The sequence below is a fragment of the Abramis brama genome (genome assembly GCF_963993115.1).
Source record: "Abramis brama genome assembly, chromosome: 22".
In the NCBI taxonomy this organism is placed as follows: Eukaryota; Metazoa; Chordata; class Actinopteri; order Cypriniformes; family Leuciscidae; genus Abramis; species Abramis brama.
Window position 1 is genome coordinate 34221826 of NC_139984.1, and position 23590 is coordinate 34245415.

The 23590-nt window shown below is 41.0% G+C and overlaps 2 protein-coding genes across 3 annotated transcripts in view; one reads left to right on the top strand and one right to left on the bottom strand.

Annotated features, from left to right (window-relative positions):
* The window catches only part of ctc1 (CTS telomere maintenance complex component 1), a 28580-nt gene extending 9350 nt beyond the window's left edge, over positions 1-19230 (bottom strand). Inside the window, exons 1-18 of the mRNA XM_084099335.1 lie at positions 19036-19230; positions 18014-18168; positions 16841-17078; positions 16385-16590; positions 15751-15883; positions 14639-14890; positions 13658-13786; positions 13135-13400; positions 11679-11829; positions 6685-7054; positions 6194-6308; positions 5057-5804; positions 4551-4640; positions 3305-3421; positions 3145-3200; positions 2951-3057; positions 2098-2263; positions 1245-1319 (exon numbers count right to left, since the gene is read on the bottom strand). Coding sequence (XP_083955461.1) covers positions 1245-1319; positions 2098-2263; positions 2951-3057; positions 3145-3200; positions 3305-3421; positions 4551-4640; positions 5057-5804; positions 6194-6308; positions 6685-7054; positions 11679-11829; positions 13135-13400; positions 13658-13786; positions 14639-14890; positions 15751-15883; positions 16385-16590; positions 16841-17078; positions 18014-18168; positions 19036-19077 — 3416 coding nt within the window. The 5' untranslated portion in view covers positions 19078-19230. The remainder of the gene's footprint in view (positions 1-1244; positions 1320-2097; positions 2264-2950; positions 3058-3144; positions 3201-3304; positions 3422-4550; positions 4641-5056; positions 5805-6193; positions 6309-6684; positions 7055-11678; positions 11830-13134; positions 13401-13657; positions 13787-14638; positions 14891-15750; positions 15884-16384; positions 16591-16840; positions 17079-18013; positions 18169-19035) is intronic.
* On the top strand, positions 19227-22639 carry hmgb2b (high mobility group box 2b). 2 transcript variants are annotated; one of them, XM_084099340.1, is made up of 5 exons: positions 19227-19792; positions 21045-21204; positions 21282-21433; positions 21515-21689; positions 22296-22639. In XM_084099340.1, exons 2-5 carry the CDS (start codon positions 21055-21057, stop codon positions 22461-22463), a joined length of 645 nt encoding a protein of 214 aa, XP_083955466.1. In that variant the 5' UTR covers positions 19227-19792; positions 21045-21054; the 3' UTR covers positions 22464-22639. The 2 variants fall into 2 exon arrangements, with proteins under 2 accessions (XP_083955466.1, XP_083955467.1); XM_084099341.1 differs by having other exon boundaries at positions 19725-19792; positions 21022-21204.
* The last annotated feature ends 951 nt before the right edge of the window (positions 22640-23590 follow it).

Below are 23590 nucleotides of genomic sequence, written 5' to 3' on the forward strand. Positions count from 1 at the left end.
ACCCCACTCCATAACCCCCACCCCCCCACTCCATAACCCCCACTCCATAACCCCCACCTCCCCACTCCATAACCCCCCCACCAAACAACCCCACACCATAACCCCCACCCTCCCACTCCATAACCCCCCCCCACTCCATAACCCCCCACCAAACAACCCCACACCATAACCCCCACCCCCCCACTCCATAACCCCCCTCCACCAAACAACCCCACACCATAACCCCCACCCCCGCACTCCATAACCCCCCCCGCCAAACAACCCCACACCATAACCCCCACCCCCCCACTCCATAACCCCCCCACTCCATAACCCCCCCACCAAACAACCCCACACCATAACCCCCACCCCCCCACTCCATAACCCCCCCACTCCATAACCCCCCCACCAAACAACCCCACACCATAACCCCCACCCCCCCACTCCATAACCCCCCCACCAAACAACCCCACACCATAACCCCCACCCCCCCACTCCATAAGCCCCCCCACCAAACAACCCCACACCATAACCCCCCACACCATAACCCCCACTCCATAACCCCCCCCACTCCATACCCCCCCACAAACAAACAACCAAACACCCCCCACTCCATAACTCCCCTCCACCAAACAACCCCACACCATAACCCCCACCTCCCCACTCCATAACTCCCCTCCACCAAACAACCCCACACCATAACCCCCACCCCCCACTCCATAACTCCCCTCCACCAAACAACCCCACACCATAACCCCCACCCCACCCCCACGCCATAACCCCCCCTCCACCAAACTTTACACTCGGCACAATGCAGTCAGGCAAGTTCTCCTGGAAACCGCCAAACCCAGACTAGGTGCTTGATCTGTGGCCATGGAAGTGATTGGAACACCTGAATTCAATGATTTGGAGGCGTGTCCCAAAACGTTTGGCAATATAGTGTATATCTCAGTTAATCAAACCAGAAAAAAAAAAGTTTTTGTCCATCGGGAACGGATTGGATCGTAGAAAGTGGGCGTCACAAACTAAATGGAGGCAGATATGAAAATAATGATATGCAAGCATAAATCGTTCATAATAACTAATAACATGTGCATTAGTGCAAAATAATACAATATAACACAGAAAATAAAGAAATCATTCATAATAAAAAAAATACACCATTTGATTTCAAACTGCCTTTAATTTCAAACTACAATTCTACATCCTGTTTACTTCCTGGTTCACATTCAGGCCATAAGTGAAGTGTAAGTAAACACACTCACCCTGAGCAGACTGAACTCAGATCAGTGACGCTCACACGGCTGATGGGAAGAGAGCGGCAGTACACATTACACGCCCTGACACACACACACACACACACACACACACACACTCGAGTCAAGGTCGATTATTTGAGTTTTTCCACAAACACTGTTTCAAAGCAGCTTTACAGAGTTTCTGGCAAACAATGATACCAATCAAACATTTGTGGTAAGATAAAAAAAAAAGATAAATTAATATTTTGATTCATGAAGGATACATTAAATTGATCAAAAGTGACAGTAAAGACATTTCTAATGTTACATTATATATTAATTTATTAAATGCAAATAAAGGCTGTTCGTAAATTCTGAAAAAAGTTCATAAAAATATGAAATAGCACAACAGTTTTCAACACTGAAAATAATCAGAAATGTTTTTTTAAGCAAATCAGCAATTTTTTATCAAATGTATTTCTACATAATCTACAATCAGAGACCTCACTTATCAAACAATATCTTTATCATCTTTCAAATAAAAAAAAGTAAATAGATAAACAAAAATAAACTAATAGAACAAAATGGTACAAATAAAGAGCAGCACAAGCAGTGACTGTGGAAACTTTAACCACTGAAAGGATATTATGACAAAGATTATAGTACTAAGACAATTTCAGAAAGTCAAATTCAGGAAATTCACATAATTCACATAATTTGATTATGAATGTTAATAACATCTGAGCTGTGCTGTAGAGTGCAGGGGTGTCCACACTCCTACTGAACTGTTCAACCAATCAGTGAAAGTTTCAGACAATCAACTTTTTTTAATAATAAACCCCTGTTAGATCAAGTGTGTGTGAAAGCCTCAGCGTCTGACCTGGACACTTTGCGCTGAACGTGGTGCATCTGCAGCGGCGCTCCGGGGATCAGGCCGTGTGTGTACGGGCCGCACGACAGATCCAGATACACGTGGATCACATGACCTGGACATGCGGAGTCCTGGACGCTCAGACACACCCTCAGGTCCTCGACGACGCTTGGATCTGGAGGATTACAGTGAAGCTCAAGCTGACTCACACACACACACATATAGAGACTGAGCGGATCAGCAGCTGCAGGGTAGGTCTGTCAATTACAATTTAGAATTTAGAATATTCGTCAAATAAATAAAAAAACAGCACATTCGAATACAAAAACCGTGCATTCGTATTTTTGTCAACTAAAGCGCTCAGCACTCGCTCAGATCAAGAGCGTCTGGTGTTTTTGATGAACTATATGTACATGTAGAGAGTAGAAGTGTGTTTCTGAGTGCCAGTTTGCTGTTGTGTGTTGATGTAGTTCATTACGCTGTGTGTTGAAGTGTGTTTTTGATGCACGAACACAGTTTTATGCACTATTGTAACCTAATATTCCTTGCATGCACATTAAGGAAATTATATTTTATGTAAGATCAATTGTTTCAAATGTTAATGCACTTTAAAAAGTGAATGTCATTTCATTTCAATAAAAGATGCGATGCTTGATTTGGTTTATATTTGCTTATTGCGCTCGCTTGCGCCCTCTTGTGGACACAGGAGACGCTACAGCACTGTTTCCTCTAACATTATTGCCTTTAGAATTCGAATACAATTCAAATTTTTCTAATATTTAAGAAAGAAATTCGAATTTAGCCTTTCAGCCATTTTGACAGCTCTTCTGCAAAGAGAGAAAAAGTGGAGGCGGAGCCAAACCTTTAGCGGCAGTCAGTGATTGGATCTTGGGTTTAGTTCCGCTGTCCTCCTGTAATGTGATTCGCTGAGCAACGACTCCATAAAAAGAGACGACCTCAGGGGCGGAGCTGTTAAAACACACAAAGCGTCTCTCAGTGACTGACTGAAGATGTGAACGTCTACAGATGTGCTTAGCTGTAGCGGATAATCGTCACCTGCTGTGAAGAACCTCAGATACGCTCATGAGCGCCGGAACATCTGACTGATCACACTGCAATACAAAAACAAACTTGTTTTATTTCAGCTAGTTGCTGAGGAAACATTTCTCAGTTTCGTTTAGTTTAACGTGATGTGCTACACTGAAAGCATCTGTACCTGCTCGTCTGTTAGCGTGTGCAAGCGCCACTGCGGCTGCAGCAGGAGGGCGGGGCTACTGAGCTGTGAGACTCCGCCCCTCGCAGAAACCCCTGTGGCCTTTAACACACTCACATCCTGAGAGACAGACAGAGAGATGACATCATTACTCGCAGTCATGTCATTCAAACCTGTGTGACTTACTTCTACATCTTTCAAAGTATCTTCTTTTATGTTTCACGGAAGGACAGCCATACAGGTTTGGATCGACATGATAAAATGTGTAAATTATGACAGAATGATAATTTTTTGGCGTACTGTCCCTTTAACACATTGCTAACATTTTACTAGCATGATTTAACACATTACTAGCATGATTTAGCACGTTGCTAGTATGTTTCTAACATAATTTAATAAATTGTTGACATGATTTAGCACATTGTTAACATGTTTAAACATTGCTAGCATGATTTAGCACGTTGCTAGTATGTTTCTAACATAATTGAATAAATTGTTAACATGATTCAGCACATTGTTAACATGTTTTAGCATTATTTAACACATTGCTAACATGTTTTACCGTTGTTAGCATGATTTAACACGTTGCTAGTAGGTTTCTAACATGAATTAACACATTGCTAACATGATTTGGTGTGTGCTAACATGATTTAGTATGTTGCCAACATGATTTAACATGTTTCTAGCATGTTTCTTGCATAAAATAGCATATTGCTAACATGTTTAGCATGATGCCAACACGATTGAACAAATTGCTAACATGTTTTAACATGACTTAACACACTGCTAACATTTTACTAGCATGTTGCTAACATGACTTAACACATTATTAACATGTTGCTTGCATGATTTAACACATTGCTTACATGATTTTGCATTATTTAACACACTGCTGGCATGGTCTTAACATGAATTAGCACCAAGTTTGATTTAGTATGTTGCTAGCATGATTTAGTACATTGCTAGTACTTCTAGCATGATTTAGCATATTTTGCTAACATGTTTTAACATGTTGCTAGCATGATTTAGTACATTGTTATCATGATTTAGCACATTGTTAGCATGATTTAGTACATTGCTAGTGCTTCTAGCATGATTTAGCAGAAGAAGAAGAAAAAGAAGAAGCAGTAGTAGTAGAAGCGGTACATGTCCGTCAGACGGTCTCTTCCTGTTGAAGTGGGCAGTTCTTGATCAGAATAAACAGTCTAATATCAGACACAGTAAAATGGCGGAGGAGAGCGAGTCGTACCGCGGTGTTGAGTGCGATTAATCTGTACACACACCCAGGATGAAGGACGGGGAACCAGCGAACACACGGACCCATGAAGTGCAGCTCAATCTGCAAACACACACACACACACACACACACACACACACACACACACACACACACACACACACATCAGCAGATACACTAAAGGCCTGTTCACTATAACTATAAAGATAACTATAAAGATATAGTTCTAAAAATCGTTCTCCATATTAAATAATAGCAGAGCTATAACGTTAAAGGTATGAGGAACGATATCGTTGGGATCACTTTCAGAACGATTTTTTTCCAGCTGTCGAACGATAAAACACTGACAGCCAATCAGAATCCACTCGAATTTAAAGGGCATTTAAAATGTCAGAAGACACTGTACAACAGATAATCGCAGAGGTCCAGAATATATAATCTAGTTATTGTTATAGTTATCGCTGTTGGTGTGAACGGGCCGTAACACGACAGCTATGGCGATAACTGGCGCTCCTGACCTTCCGAAGTCTTCCGTCTCGCTCCCGCTCCTGCATCCTGCAGTTCCTGGGGTCGTTCTCCCAGCGCTGAGCGTCTCCCAGACACGCGGCTCGGCACACGAAGCCCAGCTGCAGTGCGTGTGTGTGTGTGTGACCCGCGCCGGAGCCGTTCTGGAGCCTCACGCCCTGCTTGCTCTCCAGCCGGAGGAGCAGACTCACACACGCCGCAGGGGTCAGAGGTCGTTCGGGTGCCGCACCAGGGGTCAGAGGTCGTTCGGACGCCACCGCAGGGGTCAGAGGTCGTTTGGACGCCGCCGCAGAGGTTAGAGGTCGTTCGGTCTCTGCCGCAGGGGATAGAGGTCGTTCGGACGCCACCGCAAGGGTCAGAGGTCGTTCGGGCACCGCAGCAGAGGTTAGAGGTCGTTTGGGCTCTGCCGCAGGGGATAGAGGTCGTTCGGACGCCACCGCAAGGGTCAGAGGTCGTTCAGACACCGCTGCAGAGGTTAGAGGTCGTTCGGACGCCACCACAGGGGTCAGAGGTCGCTCAGACGACGCTGCAGAGGTCAGAGGTCGTTCGGACGCCACCGCAGGGGTCAGAGGTCGCTCAGACGACGCTGCAGAGGTCAGAGGTCGTTCGGACGCCACCGCAGGGCTCTGAGTGGTTTCTGACGTTCCTCCGTCACGCTCTCGTCTCTCTGACAGACGGCGGCTCATGGCAGCAGACGGACTGATGATGGTCAGATCATCCACACGGAGCTGCAGATAAACCCTGCACACACACACACACGCACACACACACAGAGAGATAATTTTTTGTTCTTTTTAGTATTATTTTAAAAGCACATTGAATGTATGAAATGTGCTACTGTACATAAATATCTGCGTGTGTGTGTGTGTGTGTGTGTTTAAGTGTGTGTGTGTGAGAGAGAGAGAGAGAGAGAGAGAGAGAGAGAGAGAGAGAGAGAGAGTTTGAATGTATGTGTACCTGCAGTGTTTAAGTGTGTGTGTGTGTCTGAGTGTGTGTACCTGCAGTGTGTTTGTGAGTGTGTGTTTGTACCTGCAGTGTGTGTGTGTGTGAGTGTGAGTGTGTTTGTGAGTGTGAGTGTGTGTGTGTGTGTGTGTGTGTGTGTGTGTGTGTGTGTGTGTGTGTGTGTGTACCTGCAGTGTTTGTGTATGATGTAACTTGGCTGATCCAGGTGTTTCCAGGAAGGGAAATTTGTCTTCATGAATCTCTCCATGACTAAAGTACACCGCCGCACACACACTAGACAGCCTACACACACACACACACACACACACCTCAAGAAATAAGCCATGAGAGTTTCACTTAACAACCCTGAACATCTGTAAAAAGCATTGAGCACGTTTACATCCAATTAAAAGTGCAGTAAGTGATTTCTGAGAAACCCTTGAAAGTGGATCGGACCGACAACACAACAAACTAGCAATTATTACAATATAAAAGTATATTAAAAAGTTAATTGTTTTTAATTGATTGACAGAACTACCAAAAATATACAATTACAAGCTAATTCAAAATATGAATTAAACTGAAATAAAATCTAAACTAATTCTGCTGTCACACAAAACACAGTAATATGTAATTTCTAATAATAATAGTCATGTTGAGCGTGAGTGTGTGTGATTACCCTGCCAGGCAGTGTCGATGGCTCCTGATTGGCCGGTTTGGACACACACACAGTCGAGCGCGTGCGTCTGGTCTCGGAGCTGCAGCGTGGCACGGGTCGAGTCCAGCTCCAGAACCCCCAGTAACAGCAGCGGCTCCAGGTGTGTGAGCGGGTCCGAGTGTGTGTGTGTGTGACGGTCCGAGTGTGTGTGTGTGAGTGGGACCTGGAGAACGGACCAGGACAGCGAAGCGTTCAGCTCCACTGACGTCATGTGACCCGCTGAGGGAGGGAGGAGAGACGACAGAGAGAGACACGCCCACACCTCGCGCCTCATCCAATCACAGACCTCCTTAACTGACCACAGCGCCACCGACGGCCAGCTCACACAGTACTGACACACACAGAGAGAGAGAGAGAGAGAGAGAGAGAGAGAGAGAGAGAGAGAGAGAGAGAGAGAGAGAGAGAGAGAGAGACATGCACACAAACACAGACACACACACACACACACACACACAGAGAATGAGAAACAAACACACACAACACAACATTTCCGTCAGCATTTAAAACATCATCATCAAGTATATTTTGTATAGCGCTTTTCACAATACAGATTGTATCAAAGCAGCTTCACAGTATTAAATTAAAATAATACAACAAGGTTTGTTTCTAGTGGAATTTATTGATTGATAAAATTAAATTAAATCCCCAAAATATCCCCAACTGAGCAAGCCAAAGGCAACAGTGGCAAGGAACCGAAAAAACTCCATCATGTGACCTAATGGAAAAAAAAAAGAAGAAAAAAAAACACCTTGGGAGAACCCAGGCTCAGTCGGGGGCCAGTTCTCCTCTGGCGTTTATGAACTAGAGGTCGGATTGTAGTTTGAACTGTAAGATTAAAAGTATTATATGAATGCCTGGCTGAAGAGATGCGTCTTTAATCTAGTTTTAAACTGGGAGAGTGAGTCTGAGCAACGAACAGTATCAGGAAGGCTATTCCAGAGTTTTGGAGCTAAATGTGAAAATGCTCTCCCTCCTTTGGTGGATCTGGATATCCTAGGTATGACCAAAAGCCTCGAATTTATTGATCTTAAAGAGCGCGATGGATTATAGGGCGATAGAAGATCCGTTAAATAGACTGGAGCTAAGCCATTTAGGGCTTTATAAGTCAGTAGCAATACCTTGTAATTAATACGGAACTTTATAGGTAACCAATGTAGTGATGATAAAATTGGTGTTATATGATCATATTTTCTTGATCTAGTAAGAACTCTAGCGGCTGCATTTTGGACTAACTGTAGCTTGTTTATTGAGGATGCAGGACAATCGGCTAATAAAGCATTACAGTAATCTAGTCTCGAGGTCATGAATGCATGAACTAATTTTTCTGCATCAGAAACTGATAGCATATTACGTAGCTTAGCAATGTTTCTAAGGTGGAAAAAGGCTGTTTCTGTAACATATGAAATATGATTTTCAAAAGACAGGTTGCAGTCTAGTATAACACCCAGGTCTTTTACTGTAGAGGATAAAGTAACAGGACATCCTACTATGTCAAAGTTGTATTGTGAGAGGTTTTGTGGGCGGTTTTTTGAACCGATAAGTATTACCTCTGTCTTGTCTGGATTTAATAAAAGAAAATAATGCATCATCCAATCTTTTATATCTTTAACACACTCTGTCAATTTGGATAATTTAGCGTTTTCATCCGGCCGTGATGAAATATATATTTGAGTGTCATCAGCATAACAATGGAAACTAATTCCATGTTTCCTTATAATATTTCCAAGTGGCATCATATATATTGAGAATAATAGAGGGCCCAACACAGATCCCTGCGGCACTCCATAGTTTACTGAAGTTATGATCGATTTTTCTCCATTTAAATAGACAAAATGGTAGCGGTCAGATAAGTATGATCTAAACCAGCTTAATGCTTGTCCTTGAACACCAGTATAATTTTGTAGTCGATCTAAGAGTATTGTGTGATCTATAGTATCGAACGCAGCACTAAGATCGAGTAAAACTAGTATTGAGATACAGCCTTGGTCAGAAGCTAGAAGTAAATCATTTGTGATTTTAACAAGCGCAGTTTCAGTGCTATGGTGCGGCCTGAATCCAGACTGAAACTTTTCATAGATGTAATTTTCTTGCAAGAAAGAGCCCAGTTGAGCGGACACCACTTTTTCTAATATTTTAGACATAAATGGAAGATTTGAAATGGGTCTATAATTTGCTAGATTATTATGATCTAATTGTGGTTTCTTAATGAGTGGTTTTATAACTGCCAGTTTAAATGTTCTTGGAACATGACCTAAAGATAAAGACGAGTTAATAATATTGAGGAGAGGCTCTTCCACTACAGGTAACACTTCCTTCAGTAGTTTAGTTGGTATAGGATCTAATAAACATGTTGTTGTTTTAGATGAAGTGATAAGTTTATTTAACTCTTTTTGTTCTATAGTTGTAAAGCGCTGTAATTGTTCTTGCGGGGCGATAATAGACGTTTACAATTGTGGTTCTGATGTTTTCTATTTTCTCAGTGAAGAACTTCATGAAATCATTACTACTAAACTGTAACGGAATATTTTGTTCGGGTGACGTCTGTTTATTTGTTAGTCTAGCCACGGTGCTAAATAAAAACCTAGGATTGTTTTGGTTGTTTTCTATTAGTTTGCGGAGGTGCTCAGCCCTGGCCGCTTTTAGGGCCTTTTTATAACGTGACATACTGTCTTTCCACGCGATTCTAAAGACATCTAAATTAGTTTGTTTCCATTTACGCTCTAAATTACGGGTTTCTCTCTTTAGAACATGCGTAGTATTGCTGTGCCATGGTGCTTTAATTTTCTCTCTGACCTTTTTTAATTTAATGGGTGCAACAATATCCAATGTTCTAGAGAGAATGGTGCTCATAGTGCTAGTTAGTTCTTCCTCTGTTTGAGACAGATCAGATAAGCAATTTGAAAAATTATCTACGGTGGATGGAAGGATTGTTCTGCCTGGTCGATAACGCGGCACAGCATGATATATTACAGCAGTACGTAATATGCAAGTTACCATGTAATGGTCAGTGACATCATCACTTTGTGGAATGATATCTATATCGGTTGGATCGGTTCCATGAGATATAATTAAATCGAGTGTATGATTAGACGATGAGTGGGACCAGTGACGTTTTGCTTGACCCCAAAGGAGTTTAATAATTCTGTAAACGCAGCCCCTAACGCATCATTTGAATTATCTACGTGTATGTTAAAATCTCCAACAATTAATGCTTTATCGACATTGACTAATAGATCTGAGAGAAAATCTGCAAACTCTTTTAGGAAATCAGCGTAAGGCCCAGGCGGTCTATATACGGTAGCCAAGGCTAGAGATAATAGGGAAGTTTTTCTAACATCTAAGAGCGTAACATTTAGCACAAGTACTTCAAACGAATTAAACTTGTCACCTGTTTTCTGGGTAACATTGAGAATATCTCTATAGATTGTTGCAACACCGCCGCCACGACCAATCAGACGGGGCTCATGCTTATAACAGTATCCTGGAGGAGTAGACTCATTAAGACCGAAATAATCATTTGGTTTAAGCCAGGTTTCAGTAAGGCAAAGTACATCGATGCTATTATCTGTGACTATTTCATTTACAATAACTGCCTTAGGTGTGAGTGATCTAATGTTTAGAAGACCTAGCTTTAGAAATTGTTTTTGTTCACTAATAGCGAGATTTTCTGTTTTAATAACAATTAGATTTTTTCTAGATACTGCAGTAGAATTAATGTTTGACCTCACTAAACGAGGAATAGACACAGTTTCTATGCAATGTTCTACACTAATATTTATATCAATTAAGTTGGTGCAGCAGAGACTGTAATTTGGACTTTTGGTTACTAGTCAAACGGTATTTAACATCTTGGAGATGTTATCTGACAGAAGATCTTCTCCGATTCTACTTGGGTGTAAGCCATCGGCACGGAAGAGCCTAGGACGCTCCCAAAACAGATTCCAATTATTTACAAAGAGCAGTTTCTGCTCATTGCACCATGACATTAACCATTCATTTAGCGCGAATAATCTACTGAACTTTTCATGCCCTTGTCGGTACGTGGGAAGCGGTCCAGACACAATGATCGTTATCTCAGGCGATGTGCATCGATGTACCGTATCGATCAGATTCCTGAAGTCTTTCTTCAGAACCTCCGTCTGCCGCAGCCTGATATCGTTCACTCCCGCGTGCAGGACCACAGTTCTGACGCGCTCGTCACCGTTCAGAATCTCGGGAACGCGAGCAGCGATTTCAGAAACACGAGCAGCAGGAAAGCAGTGACTGTGCACCTTACTTTTACCTAACGTAGCGTGTACGTGTCGAACGATGGAATCGCCGATGATCACAGCATCGCGTTCTGTTTCGCGAAGAGGGGAGAAGCGGTTTTGGGTGGAGATCTCGAAAACCGGGAGGGTCGGAGAGAGTCTTGGTCTAGACCTGACTCGCGTCTTCCGCTGCGGAACCATCCAGGCTTCGTGGTGGCGTGTTGGAGCCGGAGTGAACGAAACCATGGCTGATCGTGACCTCGGCGCGACCCACAGGTGAAAACCGGTGTTGGGTCACAAATCGGCTTGAGATGTCTGCTCAACAGTCCGCGTTGTAACTATGAGGTTTGAGCAGCAGTGCTTCTCAGTGAGGAAGAGTAGAAAATGTTCGTTGTAAGTGAGTTTAAAGAGAAAAAAAATCACGGATTATGAATCAAATCGATGGAGCTCCAAATACAAACAATGCGTTCAGCAACAGGAAATATGTTTGCAGTATGAATGCCACATTTTCCATAATTATTTTTTTTTAATAAACACAACTGAACAAGAATAAGGTAATGATCAAATAATTAACATTAATTGTGCAAAATGCATGTTTACGCAACGATTTATATACATGATTTTAATATACTGCTACCGTGATCATAGGGTGTGTGTGTGTGTGTGTGTGTGTGTGTGTGTGTGTGTGTGTGTGTGTGTGTGTGTTACCGTGGTAACAGGGCACTGGTGCGGTTCCTGTATCATCTCTCTGTAAATGTTCCTCTTTTTCTGTGTCTTCTGTTCAGCCTCACACACAAAGTCCAACAGCCGTGCGGCGACCACACACACTCGCCCCGTTCTCACCCATCGCGGACACAACCTGACACACACACACACACACCATACGCCACAGTGTTTGAGGTACAGCAGCACGAAAATATAATTGTGATTTATAAGACATAAAATAAAAAAGGAATTTTATTTACAGTATAACCATAAACTGACAATACTAATATGTATAACTGTGTTAATTTCTTCATTTTTCAAATGTAAACCACCAAGTTTTGCTGTGCTTCGAGTGAAGCTAGCTAGTGTATTGATCTAATCTAACAGTGAATTCAGCTGACGTCGTCAATATAGTGGAATAAAAACAACACCTAGTCTTTTTCACCGCAACTTCAGAGGAAGCCGGACGCTGTCGAAGCGAGCGCTGACACGTGAGGTAATACTGTTCACCATTTGTTCAGTGGGAATGAACGATTGTTTTCCACATCCATTTTCTTGAAAAGGGGCTTGACTTTCTGGACCTCGGCGATTATCTTCTCTGCAATGTCGTCTGCCATTTTAAATGTGCGAGCTTAAATTAGAATGGATTCTGATTGGCTGTCAGTGTTTTATCGTTCAAAAGCTGGAAACAATCGTTCTGAGAGTGATCCCGACGATATTGTTCCTCATATCTTTATCATTATAGCTGTGGTGTGAACTCTGCTGTTCTTGAATATGGAGATTTTTAGAACTATATCTTTATCGTTATCTTTATAGTTACCGTTCTTGGTGTGAACTGCCCTTAAGCCGCATCGCAATTTCACAGGGTTCGCACACATCGGCTAACTTCAAATTCAAGGACCTCTCAAGGACTTTCCAGGTCCAATACCCTCAAGTTCAAGGACTTAATGTGGGACACATTTCAAGTGAGAGCAAGGTTACCTTGTAAGATACATTTTTACAGTTTTGTGCGTGTGAACGTCATGGCAACGCACAACACAAAGTAGCTCACGCGGGAAACACTTAACGTAACGCGTAAATGCGCGTAACTAACATAAATCAAGCAAGCTAGTGTGCATAGGCCACGAAGTGTTGGCGAAACAACACATTAGCGGAGCGGAGGGAATAATATGGAATTTTTTACAGAAAACTTCTCGCACAAAATAAATTCAAGCACTTTCAAGGACCCGTCTCTCTGTGTGTGTTTATTCTCAAAAACTTTACAGGTTTTGAAAATAAATAAAATAAAATAACTTTTTTTTTTCAGATTCACAAACTTTCATGGATTTCAAGGACCCGGGGAACACAGATTTCAGTTTGCTAAATCGAGCCCTAATTTGATTCGTTCTTTAAAACTCATTGTTAAACGGTGCGGTGCGGTGCGGTGTGTGTGTGTGTGTGTGTGTGTGGTGGTCGTCACCTCTCGCTCACGGCGTTATGGCAGTAGCAGAGCCACAGATACTGCGACACACCCAGATTCCTCTCCAGCAGGAGGCGCTGCAGCGGCCCATGTGACCCCGACGGCTCGACCTCTGACCTCAGGCGGCTGAAGCGTGACCCCGACGGCTCGACCTCTGACCTCAGGCGGCTGAAGGCGCTGATCTGCACGCTGGAGCGCAGGCACGCGCACAGCACGACTCGCGGAGCGAACGGGGAAGCGTGGTACGTGAAGTGGACGTTGTGAAGCTGCGGAAAAAATACGTTTTTTAAAATATTTGGATCAATAGTTCTGAGGAATTCTGGGGTTTCATTTATAACCACAAAACAGGCCCTGAACCAGCCGTGCGCCACTTCACACGCAAGACAAAACAAACTTGACGTGAAAATGTGCGCACCTGCACAAAATAATAAAGTCATCAAAGCAGAATCTTATTCACAGAAATGTTGAATGTCCCACTGAGTTTTGTGATGACATCACACTCACCTGATGACATCACACTCACCTGAATCTCCGCCCCCGGCCTCAAGCCGCCGCCCCATTTCTGAGCCGGCTGATAGGCCAGGCAAAGCCCCACCTGTCTGTCAATCTCATAAAGCCCCGCCTCTGCGTTCAAAATCTTCGTGACCGTACCCTGTCAATCAAACACACTGTTACAGCACAGGTCAAAGGTCACACCCGTTTGATTCTCTTTATGAGTATGAAATATAAGTATCCTGCTTTACGAAATGTCAAGTATTTTAATTATTTTATCTATTTTATTCTAATTAAAATACAAATAGGAAATACAATGAGTTAAAAATGGTAAAAAGCAGTTATGCCCTTATATAAAGTTTATATTTTATAGTAGAGATGCACAATTTTGCGATTTTTCGGATAAAAAATGTTTGCTCTGCTTGTTTGTAGGGCTGAATTAAAAAATGAATACAGCAAATACTAATTTAGTCATTTAAAATATAAATGTATATATGAAAATGTACAAACAAATTTCCTTTGTTTGTAAAAAAAAAATCATATTTGAATGTATACAAACACATTAACTCCACTTTAATTCTCCATTGTTGCGGCTCCTCTCTTCCCAGTCTGTCAGTAACGCTCTGTTTACTTCCTGTCTCTATGAAGCCCCTCTTTCTGAAAAGCACACTGTGCTCTGATTGGTCGGCTGGATCAGTGTGTTGTGATTGGTCGAGCGCTTCGAGTGTGTTTGGGAAATGTCCCGCCCCTTACCATAACCGCCAGTTTAACACACTACTAACTAACTCAACCAGGCCCCGCCCCTTTATTCTGCGCATGAATTATTATAATGAGGAATATTGTGACGTGTTCGTTCCCGGAAGAAACTCAAGATACAATGGAGGCGTTTCAGGAGTTCAGCAACACTGACTCTGATATAGAGAAGAACTCAACGTTACACACTAAACAGAGATGAGCATGGAGAAAAGCAGAATGGGACCGCTTCAGTTGTGTAGTCTTTGCTGAGCCTCACCTTGAAGCTGATGAGTGTGGAGCGTTTGACTCTGACTGAGGGGGCGGAGCTTGACGGCAGGTGTGTGTGTGTGTGCGTGTCTGTGTGTGTCTCTGGTTGTTCTGAGCTCTCGTGCGGATGAAGACGTGACTGGCAGCTGTCGGACAACACACGCCGTCCCTCCAGACCCTGCAGTGAACACACACGCAGAGACGACATGCACACACTCTGACCCACACACACACACTGCCTCCAGTACTGATGCTTGGCTTCCTGCAGAGGGAAGTTAAATGAAAGGTTCATCAGACTGTAACTCAACAGAAAGTGTGTTTTCTTGCCATTATTTTGTCCACATTCATGTTGGACAGCAAACTCACATTCACAACTGGTCCCTCGCGTATGGTAACACATCTTTCCCTCGCGGGTCAAAATGACCCCTTCAGAAAGCTTATTTTATTTCATTTTTATAATATTTTAATATATTTTTTGGGAGATTTTTTGTTATTTTTTATTTTATTTACCTTTAAATTACTAGATTTAATCAATATATAATAAATAAATAGTCATTTAAGCACATTCCTCACATTCTTTCAACTCAAATTCAAAATAACTCACAATTTCATGCATAACTCTTTTAATTCAGCTCAAAATATCTTTGTCGACCTCTTGTGGGAAATAAATAATATAAGATGATATTTCATGAGTCTAGATGGCCTTATATCTCTATATGAGCAAATGAGCTGTTCCTCTGGGTCCTAAAGTCAGTTCATTTCAGTGTGCATTCAGATTCACATGTAGACATTATACAATCATTTTTGGTAAAGTTCGCGCATTTTTAGTTTGAACTTTGAGCATTTTTATGTTTTTCTACGTGAACTGAAGCATTCCTCGCACTCCATTCATTCCTAAGGGGGTCAAACTGACCCGAGACGGAAGGATTTGTTACAAAACTCCTCGAATCCATTCACATTTTTTGTGTATTCGTGGTTCAAATTCGACAAAAGTCCTGGGGTCTTGGACCCGTCTGATGAACACTCAATTTTTATTTTTTTTATTAAAAATGAGTTTTGGTCGAAATGACCCGAGGAAGGATGATGATTTATGTGTGTGCCTTAATCCTCTTAAACACTCACCGTGATGAAGACGGGCACTGAAGATCCTCCTTCACTGAGGATGAGGCAGAAGAAGCGTTTCCCACTGATCAGCAGCAGCGGACAGACCACGCTCACCTGCCCGCTGACACACACATACACCTGATCCTCACACCTGACACACACACACACAACTCGCCATTAATCCACAATCACCATTTCTTATCATGAAAATACAATCACCCACAATTCTGAAGAGGCAACTAAACAAAATAACGTCATTATAGTCTGAGGTTAATTTGAATTAATAATCTTTCAAAACAATCTCGAGTGAATGATTCAATTCAATGATTTCACTTGTTTCATTACTGGATGAATCAGTATTTTTAACAAATCTCTTGAGTGAATGATTCAATGACTCACTCATAAAGATTTCACTTGTTTCATTACTGGATGAATCAGCATTTTTAACAAATCTCTTGAGTGAATGATTCAATGACAAACACATATTTTAACAGTCACTTGTCGAAATAAATGTACACCGCCTACTGATGTAACGATGTAAATTTTACGTTATTTGAAGCGCCAAGTTACTTTTAAAAGGTGATTTACTCTATTTTAATCGCTGCCATAGACATCATTGCTTGTATCCGAACTATAAACGTTTATCCCACACCTCTGCTTCAGAAGTTCAGCCGCCCGCGTCACGCTCATGACCTCACTCAGGGTTCCTCCGGGGTCAAAGGCCATGGCCTCCAGGGTCAAGCACACTGGAGAGTCGATCAGCTCTAGGTAGCCCGCATCAGGTGCATTCTGGGGGATGTAGTTCCATGTTGGAAACAGCATCAGCCTCCCCAACCAGAGACAAGACGACGTCAGCATCTGGACGACAAACAACATCTTCAGTGTCACATGATCCTTCAGAAATCATTCTAACAGGGTTCTACATCAGACGGGTTGCAGCGTTGATTTTGTGTGAAAAGATTGCTTTATCAATAAAATTAAACACTAATTTCACATATATTGCCTTTCAATAATTCAAGCACTTTTCAAGTACCTTTTCATAAATATGGTTTTCAGGACATTTCTGATTATTATCAATGTCCTAAACTTGTTCACGTGTAACACTCACCATACAGGACACACTCCCTCCAGCGTCTCTCACCCGCCACAACCCGTCACTCGACCCGCTGGCCCGCCCGTCACACAGAAAGCCAATCAGAAGCAGGTTGTCGCGTGGGAGTGGCTTGTGTTCAGGCAGCATTAGCTCCGCCCCCCTGGCACTCTCCCTGTAGTGGGCGGAGCTCCAGCTGAGGCTGCTAAAGCAAGGGGTTCTCTGCTCACGCTTCAGCTCCGACACCGACACACACCTGAGAGGAAATCAAGAGATTTACCATGGACACACTGCAAAAAATGCTTTTCTTACTAAGCAGTTTTGTCTTGTTTCCAGTCCAAATATCTAAAAATGTTTAAATCAAGATGCATTTACTAGATGAGATATTATGTCCTTAAAAGCAAAATGATCTGCCAATGGGGTCAGAAAAATAATCTTAATTCAAACAGAAACAACATTATTTTTCTCCCCATTGGCAGATCATTTTGCTTGTTTTAAGCAAAAACTCACTTAATTTTAATTTATTTCCCCAGAAATCAAGACTTAATATCTTATGTCATTTTACTACTTTAGTAAATGGATCTTGATTTAAGAAATGTTTGATATTTGGACTGGAAACAAGACAGAAACACTGAGTAAGAAAAGCTTGCTCCGCGCCCGTGCGCATTTTAGTTTCGCTTTCAAATCAGCACCAATTCAGGGGCGGATTGCTTAAATGGCGAGGTCATTAACCCATTACTTTTTAATGAAAAACACAACAACAAAACAGTACAATGACAAATTCTCTTAAAAAGGCGCACTCTCGTGATTAATGAAATCTGTTCTCTAACTGAACTAAATAATTTTATATTTTAAAACATTTTTAAAAGCAAATCGACAGTGGTGGGCAAGTGATGAAGCCAGTGTTGCTTCTGAACAGAGTGTAACACCGTCAACACCGACTATCGTAGCAAGGCTAATGTGCTGTGTGGATTTTTTGAAGGGACAAGTAAAAGAGAATTTTATATCAAAGCTGACTGAACACTGATGAGAATATTGCTTCAGAATAAATTATATTTACAACACACTTTTTTTTCTTCAGAAAAGCAAACTTTTTACTCAGACAAGTGAATGACAGACTGTCTGAAGGACCTGTGCTGTCAACACTTGTATGCTGCATTAGTCGAGATGGACACACACACACACACACACCTGTAGCTGACGGGCAGATCCGAGCCGACGGCTCTCTGGACCTTCGACACCACAGTCAGCGACAGACGGACCACAGACACACCCAGAGACGAGTCGAGGAGCGGGTAGAGCTGCTGTCTCACACACTCGAACACCTCAGACAGCCAGCGCTGATCCTGAAACACACACACACACACACATCATCACCTCGAACACCTCAGACAGCCAGCGCTGATCCTGAAACACACACACACACACACACATCATCACCTCGAACACCTCAGACAGCCAGCGCTGATCCTGAAACACACACACACATCATCATCACCTCAAACACCTCAGCCAGCCAGCGCTGATCCTGAAACGCGCATACACACAGACACACACTATCTATCTGTCTGTCTGTCTATCTATCTATCTATCTATCTATCTATCTATCTATCTATCTATCTATCTATCTGTCTGTCTGTCTGTCTATCTATCTATCTATCTATCTATCTATCTATCATCTGTCTGTCTGTCTATCTATCTATCTATCATCTGTCTGTCTGTCTGTCTATCTATCTATCTGTCTGTCTATCTATCTATCTATCTGTTTGTCTATCTATCTATCTGTTTGTCTATCTATCTATCTATCTATCTATCATCTGTGTCTGTCTGTAATTGTTATGGAAGCATGTTTTAGCCACATAAGAAAAAAATCATGCTTTGGTAAACTGTAATTATTACATTTAAAAGTCGAAATAATAAAATATTAAGCTAAAATTATGACTTAAAAAGTCGAAATTATGAAATACTAAGTCATGACATACTAATGTCGAAGTTATGACTGTCTGTGTGATAATTATGTATTTTATGCCATAATTTAGACCATACGTGTCAAAGTTATGATGTTTTGTCATATTTCAACTTTTATTGACGTCATAATTTCAACTTATTGCATAATTATGATTTACAAAAACCAGATAACCAATACAAAAGTATAAACAACTGACAGAGCTCAGAGTGTGTGTGTGTGTATAAACAAAGTGAAACAGATGTACCGCTCTGCTGTGGTTTTTAAAGTGCTTTAGAAACTCCTCCATCCGTCTACACAAGCACACACTTCCGCGGTGACTGTCGCATTAAAATAAACTAAAATATAAGAGCAAAAATACTCATATTTACGGCGATCGCCACTTAAGATGCGCGCGCTGAACCAGTCCGCTCTTCTTCAGCGCGCGCGTGTGAGGTCACGTGGATCAGGGGTGCGCGCTGCTGCGCCTCCACGTTGAGCGGAGAAACATTACACCAGAAACACTTTAAACAATCTGTAGGCGTTTGTGTTTTATTTTCTTGATCATGAACAAGGGTTTAATTTAACGCATTAGCCGCTGCAAGAAAACAAACCATAAAAATCATTCCCGGCTTTTATATACAAACTTTCCTGTGTTGGGTATGGACAAAAGCGAAGAGATTTCAAACGTGTGGTTTATATAATTTGTATTATATTATAATTGATCATTATTGTAATAATTTAGATTATAATGTATATTTTTAAATGGTCAACAACCGTCGTTGTTGTGAGTTCAGTTTACAAACATTCGAACCGCTGAGGGTTTCAGTCCGCCAATCAGCTCTACGGATTCCTAGGGGGGCGTTCGAGGATTGGACTACTCCATTTACAAGCTGGACCAATCAGGCGCCGAGCCCAGGGTGCCGTATGTTCTGTGCGTCACGCAGACACGCAGCATAAGGAATCACGTGGGAGACACAGAACTGAGGAGAGGCTCGCGCTGTTCTACTGAGAAGAAAGAAAAGGTTTGCTCGGTTTGAAAACTACATTTTAAATCGATTTTAACATGTATTTTCGCGTTTAAACGTGTGCGGTACTATAATGCCACACGTACGATATTAAAACTAGACACTGACTGCGGTTTAAAGAGGTTTTAGACGGTTTGCGTGAGTCCGCGCGCGCTTGTGTTGTGTACTGTAACCGGAGCGCGCGCGCAGTTACCGTGTTTTAACGGGGATTCGGGTCAGTAACGGCGCTCTCAGACCCGTTTCACGCGTGTATCGAGTTAATCTCGGGTTTATGGATGATATAATGTGTTTGGAGAGAGAAATCAGGGAGGGGGTGGGGGTGCATTGAAGGAAATAGGCGGGAAAGAAAATGGTGGAATCTTTGTTCAACAAAAGCCTCCGACCAACTAACAACAAAAGTGTTTTAAAACATTTAAATTCGCCATTTTCGAGCCAGAACTAATTTACGCATGAATGCATTTTAATGCAAATTCTTTTTATTTACATGCATTTATAGAATTTTTGTGAATTGAATTTTCATGTAATGCGTTTTCAGCGAATACAAATTATGTTGTATTTGAGTTGTTGCATTACATCGGATATCAGTCATTAAATACTCGAATACGTTGAATAGTATTAAAAATAAGTTGCATTGAAATGCATGCATAAGATTAGTTCTGGTTGAAAATGCACGAATTTTACGCTCAAACTAATTTAAACGTTTTATATTATAAATAGCATGTTGTTTTTAAAAGCAAGTAAAATCATTTGACTTGTGAAATGACGGATATCCGATATAGTGCAATCATTTCACAAGTTAAAATGTTTTATTTACTTTCAAAAACAACATGCTATAATATAAACATTTAAAGAGTTAAATTCGTGCATTTTAAGCCAGAGCTAATCTATGCATGTATTTCAATAAAACTCATTTTTAAATCTATTCAGCGTATTTTAATCTTTTAATGTGTAACATGCTATTTATAATATAAAACATTTAAAAATGTTAAACTAACATTTTGAATTTGCACGTTTTAGCCAGAGCTGATATATTGCATGCATTTCAATGCAACTTATTTTTAATACTATTCAATGTATTCGAGTATTTAATGTCTTTGAAGTATTTGAAATCAAAACATGCTATATTAACAGATTGGATAAATGCCAAAATTATTCTAGTCAATATTAATCAATCTACGCCAAATGCTTCTGATGTATTTTCAATGTATTTAATGCTTGGTTTTCAGTAAGTCTGTTTGTTTTCTGTCAGTGGATCAGCCATGGTGAAAGGAGACGTGAACAAACCCAAGGGAAAGACGTCTGCGTACGCGTACTTCGTGCAGACGTCCCGCGACGAGCACAAACGCAAGAGTCCCGACGTGCCGATCAACTTCTCCGAGTTTTCCAAGAGATGCTCCGAGAGATGGAGGGTGAGCAATCCGTGTCTGTGTCTCGCGCTCGTGTGTCGTTGAATCATCCGCTTAACCTTCTGTCTGTCGCCCCGCAGGCGCTGAGCGCGGCGGAGAAGAGCAGGTTTGAAGACCTAGCTAAAGTGGATAAAGTTCGCTACGACAAGGAGATGAAGACCTATGTGCCGCCCAAAGGCGTGGGGAAGACGGGGAGGAAGAAGAAAGACCCGAACGCCCCCAAGCGCCCGCCGTACGTCCCGCGCGCGCGAACACATCGCATGCTAACATGCACGTCTCAGTGATTTCTAACAGGTTTTTCTTTTTTGCGCAGGTCTGCCTTCTTCGTCTTTTGCGCGGAGTATCGGCCGACGATAAAGAGCGAAAACCCCGGTCTGTCCATCGGAGAAACCGCGAAGAAACTGGGAGAGAGGTGGTCGAAACAGAGCGTCAAAGACCGCGCGCCGTTCGAGCAGAAGGCCGCCAAACTGCGCGAGAAATACGAGAAGGTGAAGAAACTGTATAGAATTATAATGTAACAGTTACATTTTTATAATTGTAACTTTAGTTTATAAATTGTGTATATGTTTGTGTAATATAAAATGTTTAAATTTAAATGTACATGCATTATATAAACAAATCGATGCAATTAATAGATTTGACAGCAGTGTACACACATATACACGCTATATAAACAAACTAATTTTAGTTGTGATTAATCAATTTGACAGCAGTAATATGTATTATAAATATATACATGTGTTTTTGTGTATATGTGGTTTTTTATATATATATATATATCACTGCTGTCAAATCAATTAATCGCATCGATTTGTTTATTTAATGTATGTGTATAAAACATTTAATTGTATCAAAAACTTGCATAAATTAGTTCTGGCTTAAATGCACACATTTAAATGTTTTATTAATATATAGCATGTTTTGTTTTTAAAATACTTAAAGTAAACAATGTGAACAAAACATTGATCTTGTGCATAAATTGTGGTTTTAATTATTAAAAACGCAGAAATGATGTGGGGTGTTTGATGTGAGCCGTCATGTTTATGTAATGAGCTGGGCGTGGCTAGAGTGTCTGACCTCTCTCTGATTGGCAGGAGGTGGCGGCGTATCGCGCAGGGGGCGGAGCCTCTAAGAAGGCGCCGGGGCGACCGACTGGCTCCACTAAAAAGGTCCAGCCCGAGGCTGATGACGACGATGATGACGAGGAAGAGGAGGACGACGACGAGGATGAAGATGAGGATGATGATGATGACGACGAGTAATGCAGCGTCACTGATGGGGGTTTATTTTGTGTTTTTCCATCTTGTACATGTTTAACGACTCGAGCAATAACGCAAGTGATCTCTTTTTAGATTTCTTTTTATTTTTGTACACGTCTAGCGGTTGATCCTGTAATGTGTAGAAGGGCGTTTTTATAATAAATTTTTAAAGACTTTGATAGTTTGTGTTTTTTTTTCTTTGGTCTTGATGAGGTTTGATGGATGGAAATAATTGAAATGGCATTTCAAAGGTGATTTGAGCTTGACTTATGAAATTGTTCTAGTGGACTAAGTTAAGGGAATGTTAACTAATTAAAAATATGATTGTTGTTAACAGTAAGTTCCCTTACTCTAAATTGAAAAATGCATTTAATGAAACATTTGATGTAATTTTACAGTAAAATACTGTTAAATGTACAATTTTTGAATGTAAAAAAAAAACTAATACTCATATACAGTGTAAACTTCCCAGAATTCCCTGGGTCTTTCTTTTAAATATGGTTTGTGTCACGTCTTACATTGTTTATTGCATTATTTCAGTGTTTGTGTAAGGCACTGGACGTATTAGTGTTTTATTCAGAAACTTTGAACTTTGATTCATGTTTTTACCTACTGAGTCTTTAAGGCATGTGTGTATATTATAAGGGAAAACTTAAAATGTTGCCACTATAGTTTTTATGCCAAATATATTTTACACTATAAGTTTTTTTTTAATGAGATAAATTCAAAATTGTCTCAATTATGAAATTTTATGTCATAATTATGACTTTTTCAATGATATTTTGGCTTTTCTTCATAATCATGACGGTAATTTCATTTTCAACTTTTTGTCATAATTTTGACTAAGTAAAATGTAAAAATGCATACGATTAATATACAGAAATGAATGACTAAATAAAATTTGGATTCAAATAAATACAAGATAGATTGAGAGGGATTACATTAGAAGTAGATAATAAAATGTTTGAAATATTAAAAGTAAAATTTTGTTTAAATAATACATTTAACAAAGTATTACATGCGAGTACAAAAAACTTGATGTAACTTTACAGGTACTGAATATTTTCAAAATTATATAAGGATCATATTTCGTGGTCTAAAAAGATTAAAAACATGCATTTTGACAAGAA

Bases quoted from the DNA above. Each gene is read 5' to 3' on its own strand.
- hmgb2b (XM_084099340.1), top strand. From the start codon at position 21,055: ATGGTGAAAGGAGACGTGAACAAACCCAAGGGAAAGACGTCTGCGTAC. The intron at 21,434-21,514 runs GTACGTCCCGCG...TTTTTTGCGCAG, and splicing joins AACGCCCCCAAGCGCCCGCC to GTCTGCCTTCTTCGTCTTTT. The intron at 21,690-22,295 runs GTGAAGAAACTG...TCTGATTGGCAG, and splicing joins TGCGCGAGAAATACGAGAAG to GAGGTGGCGGCGTATCGCGC.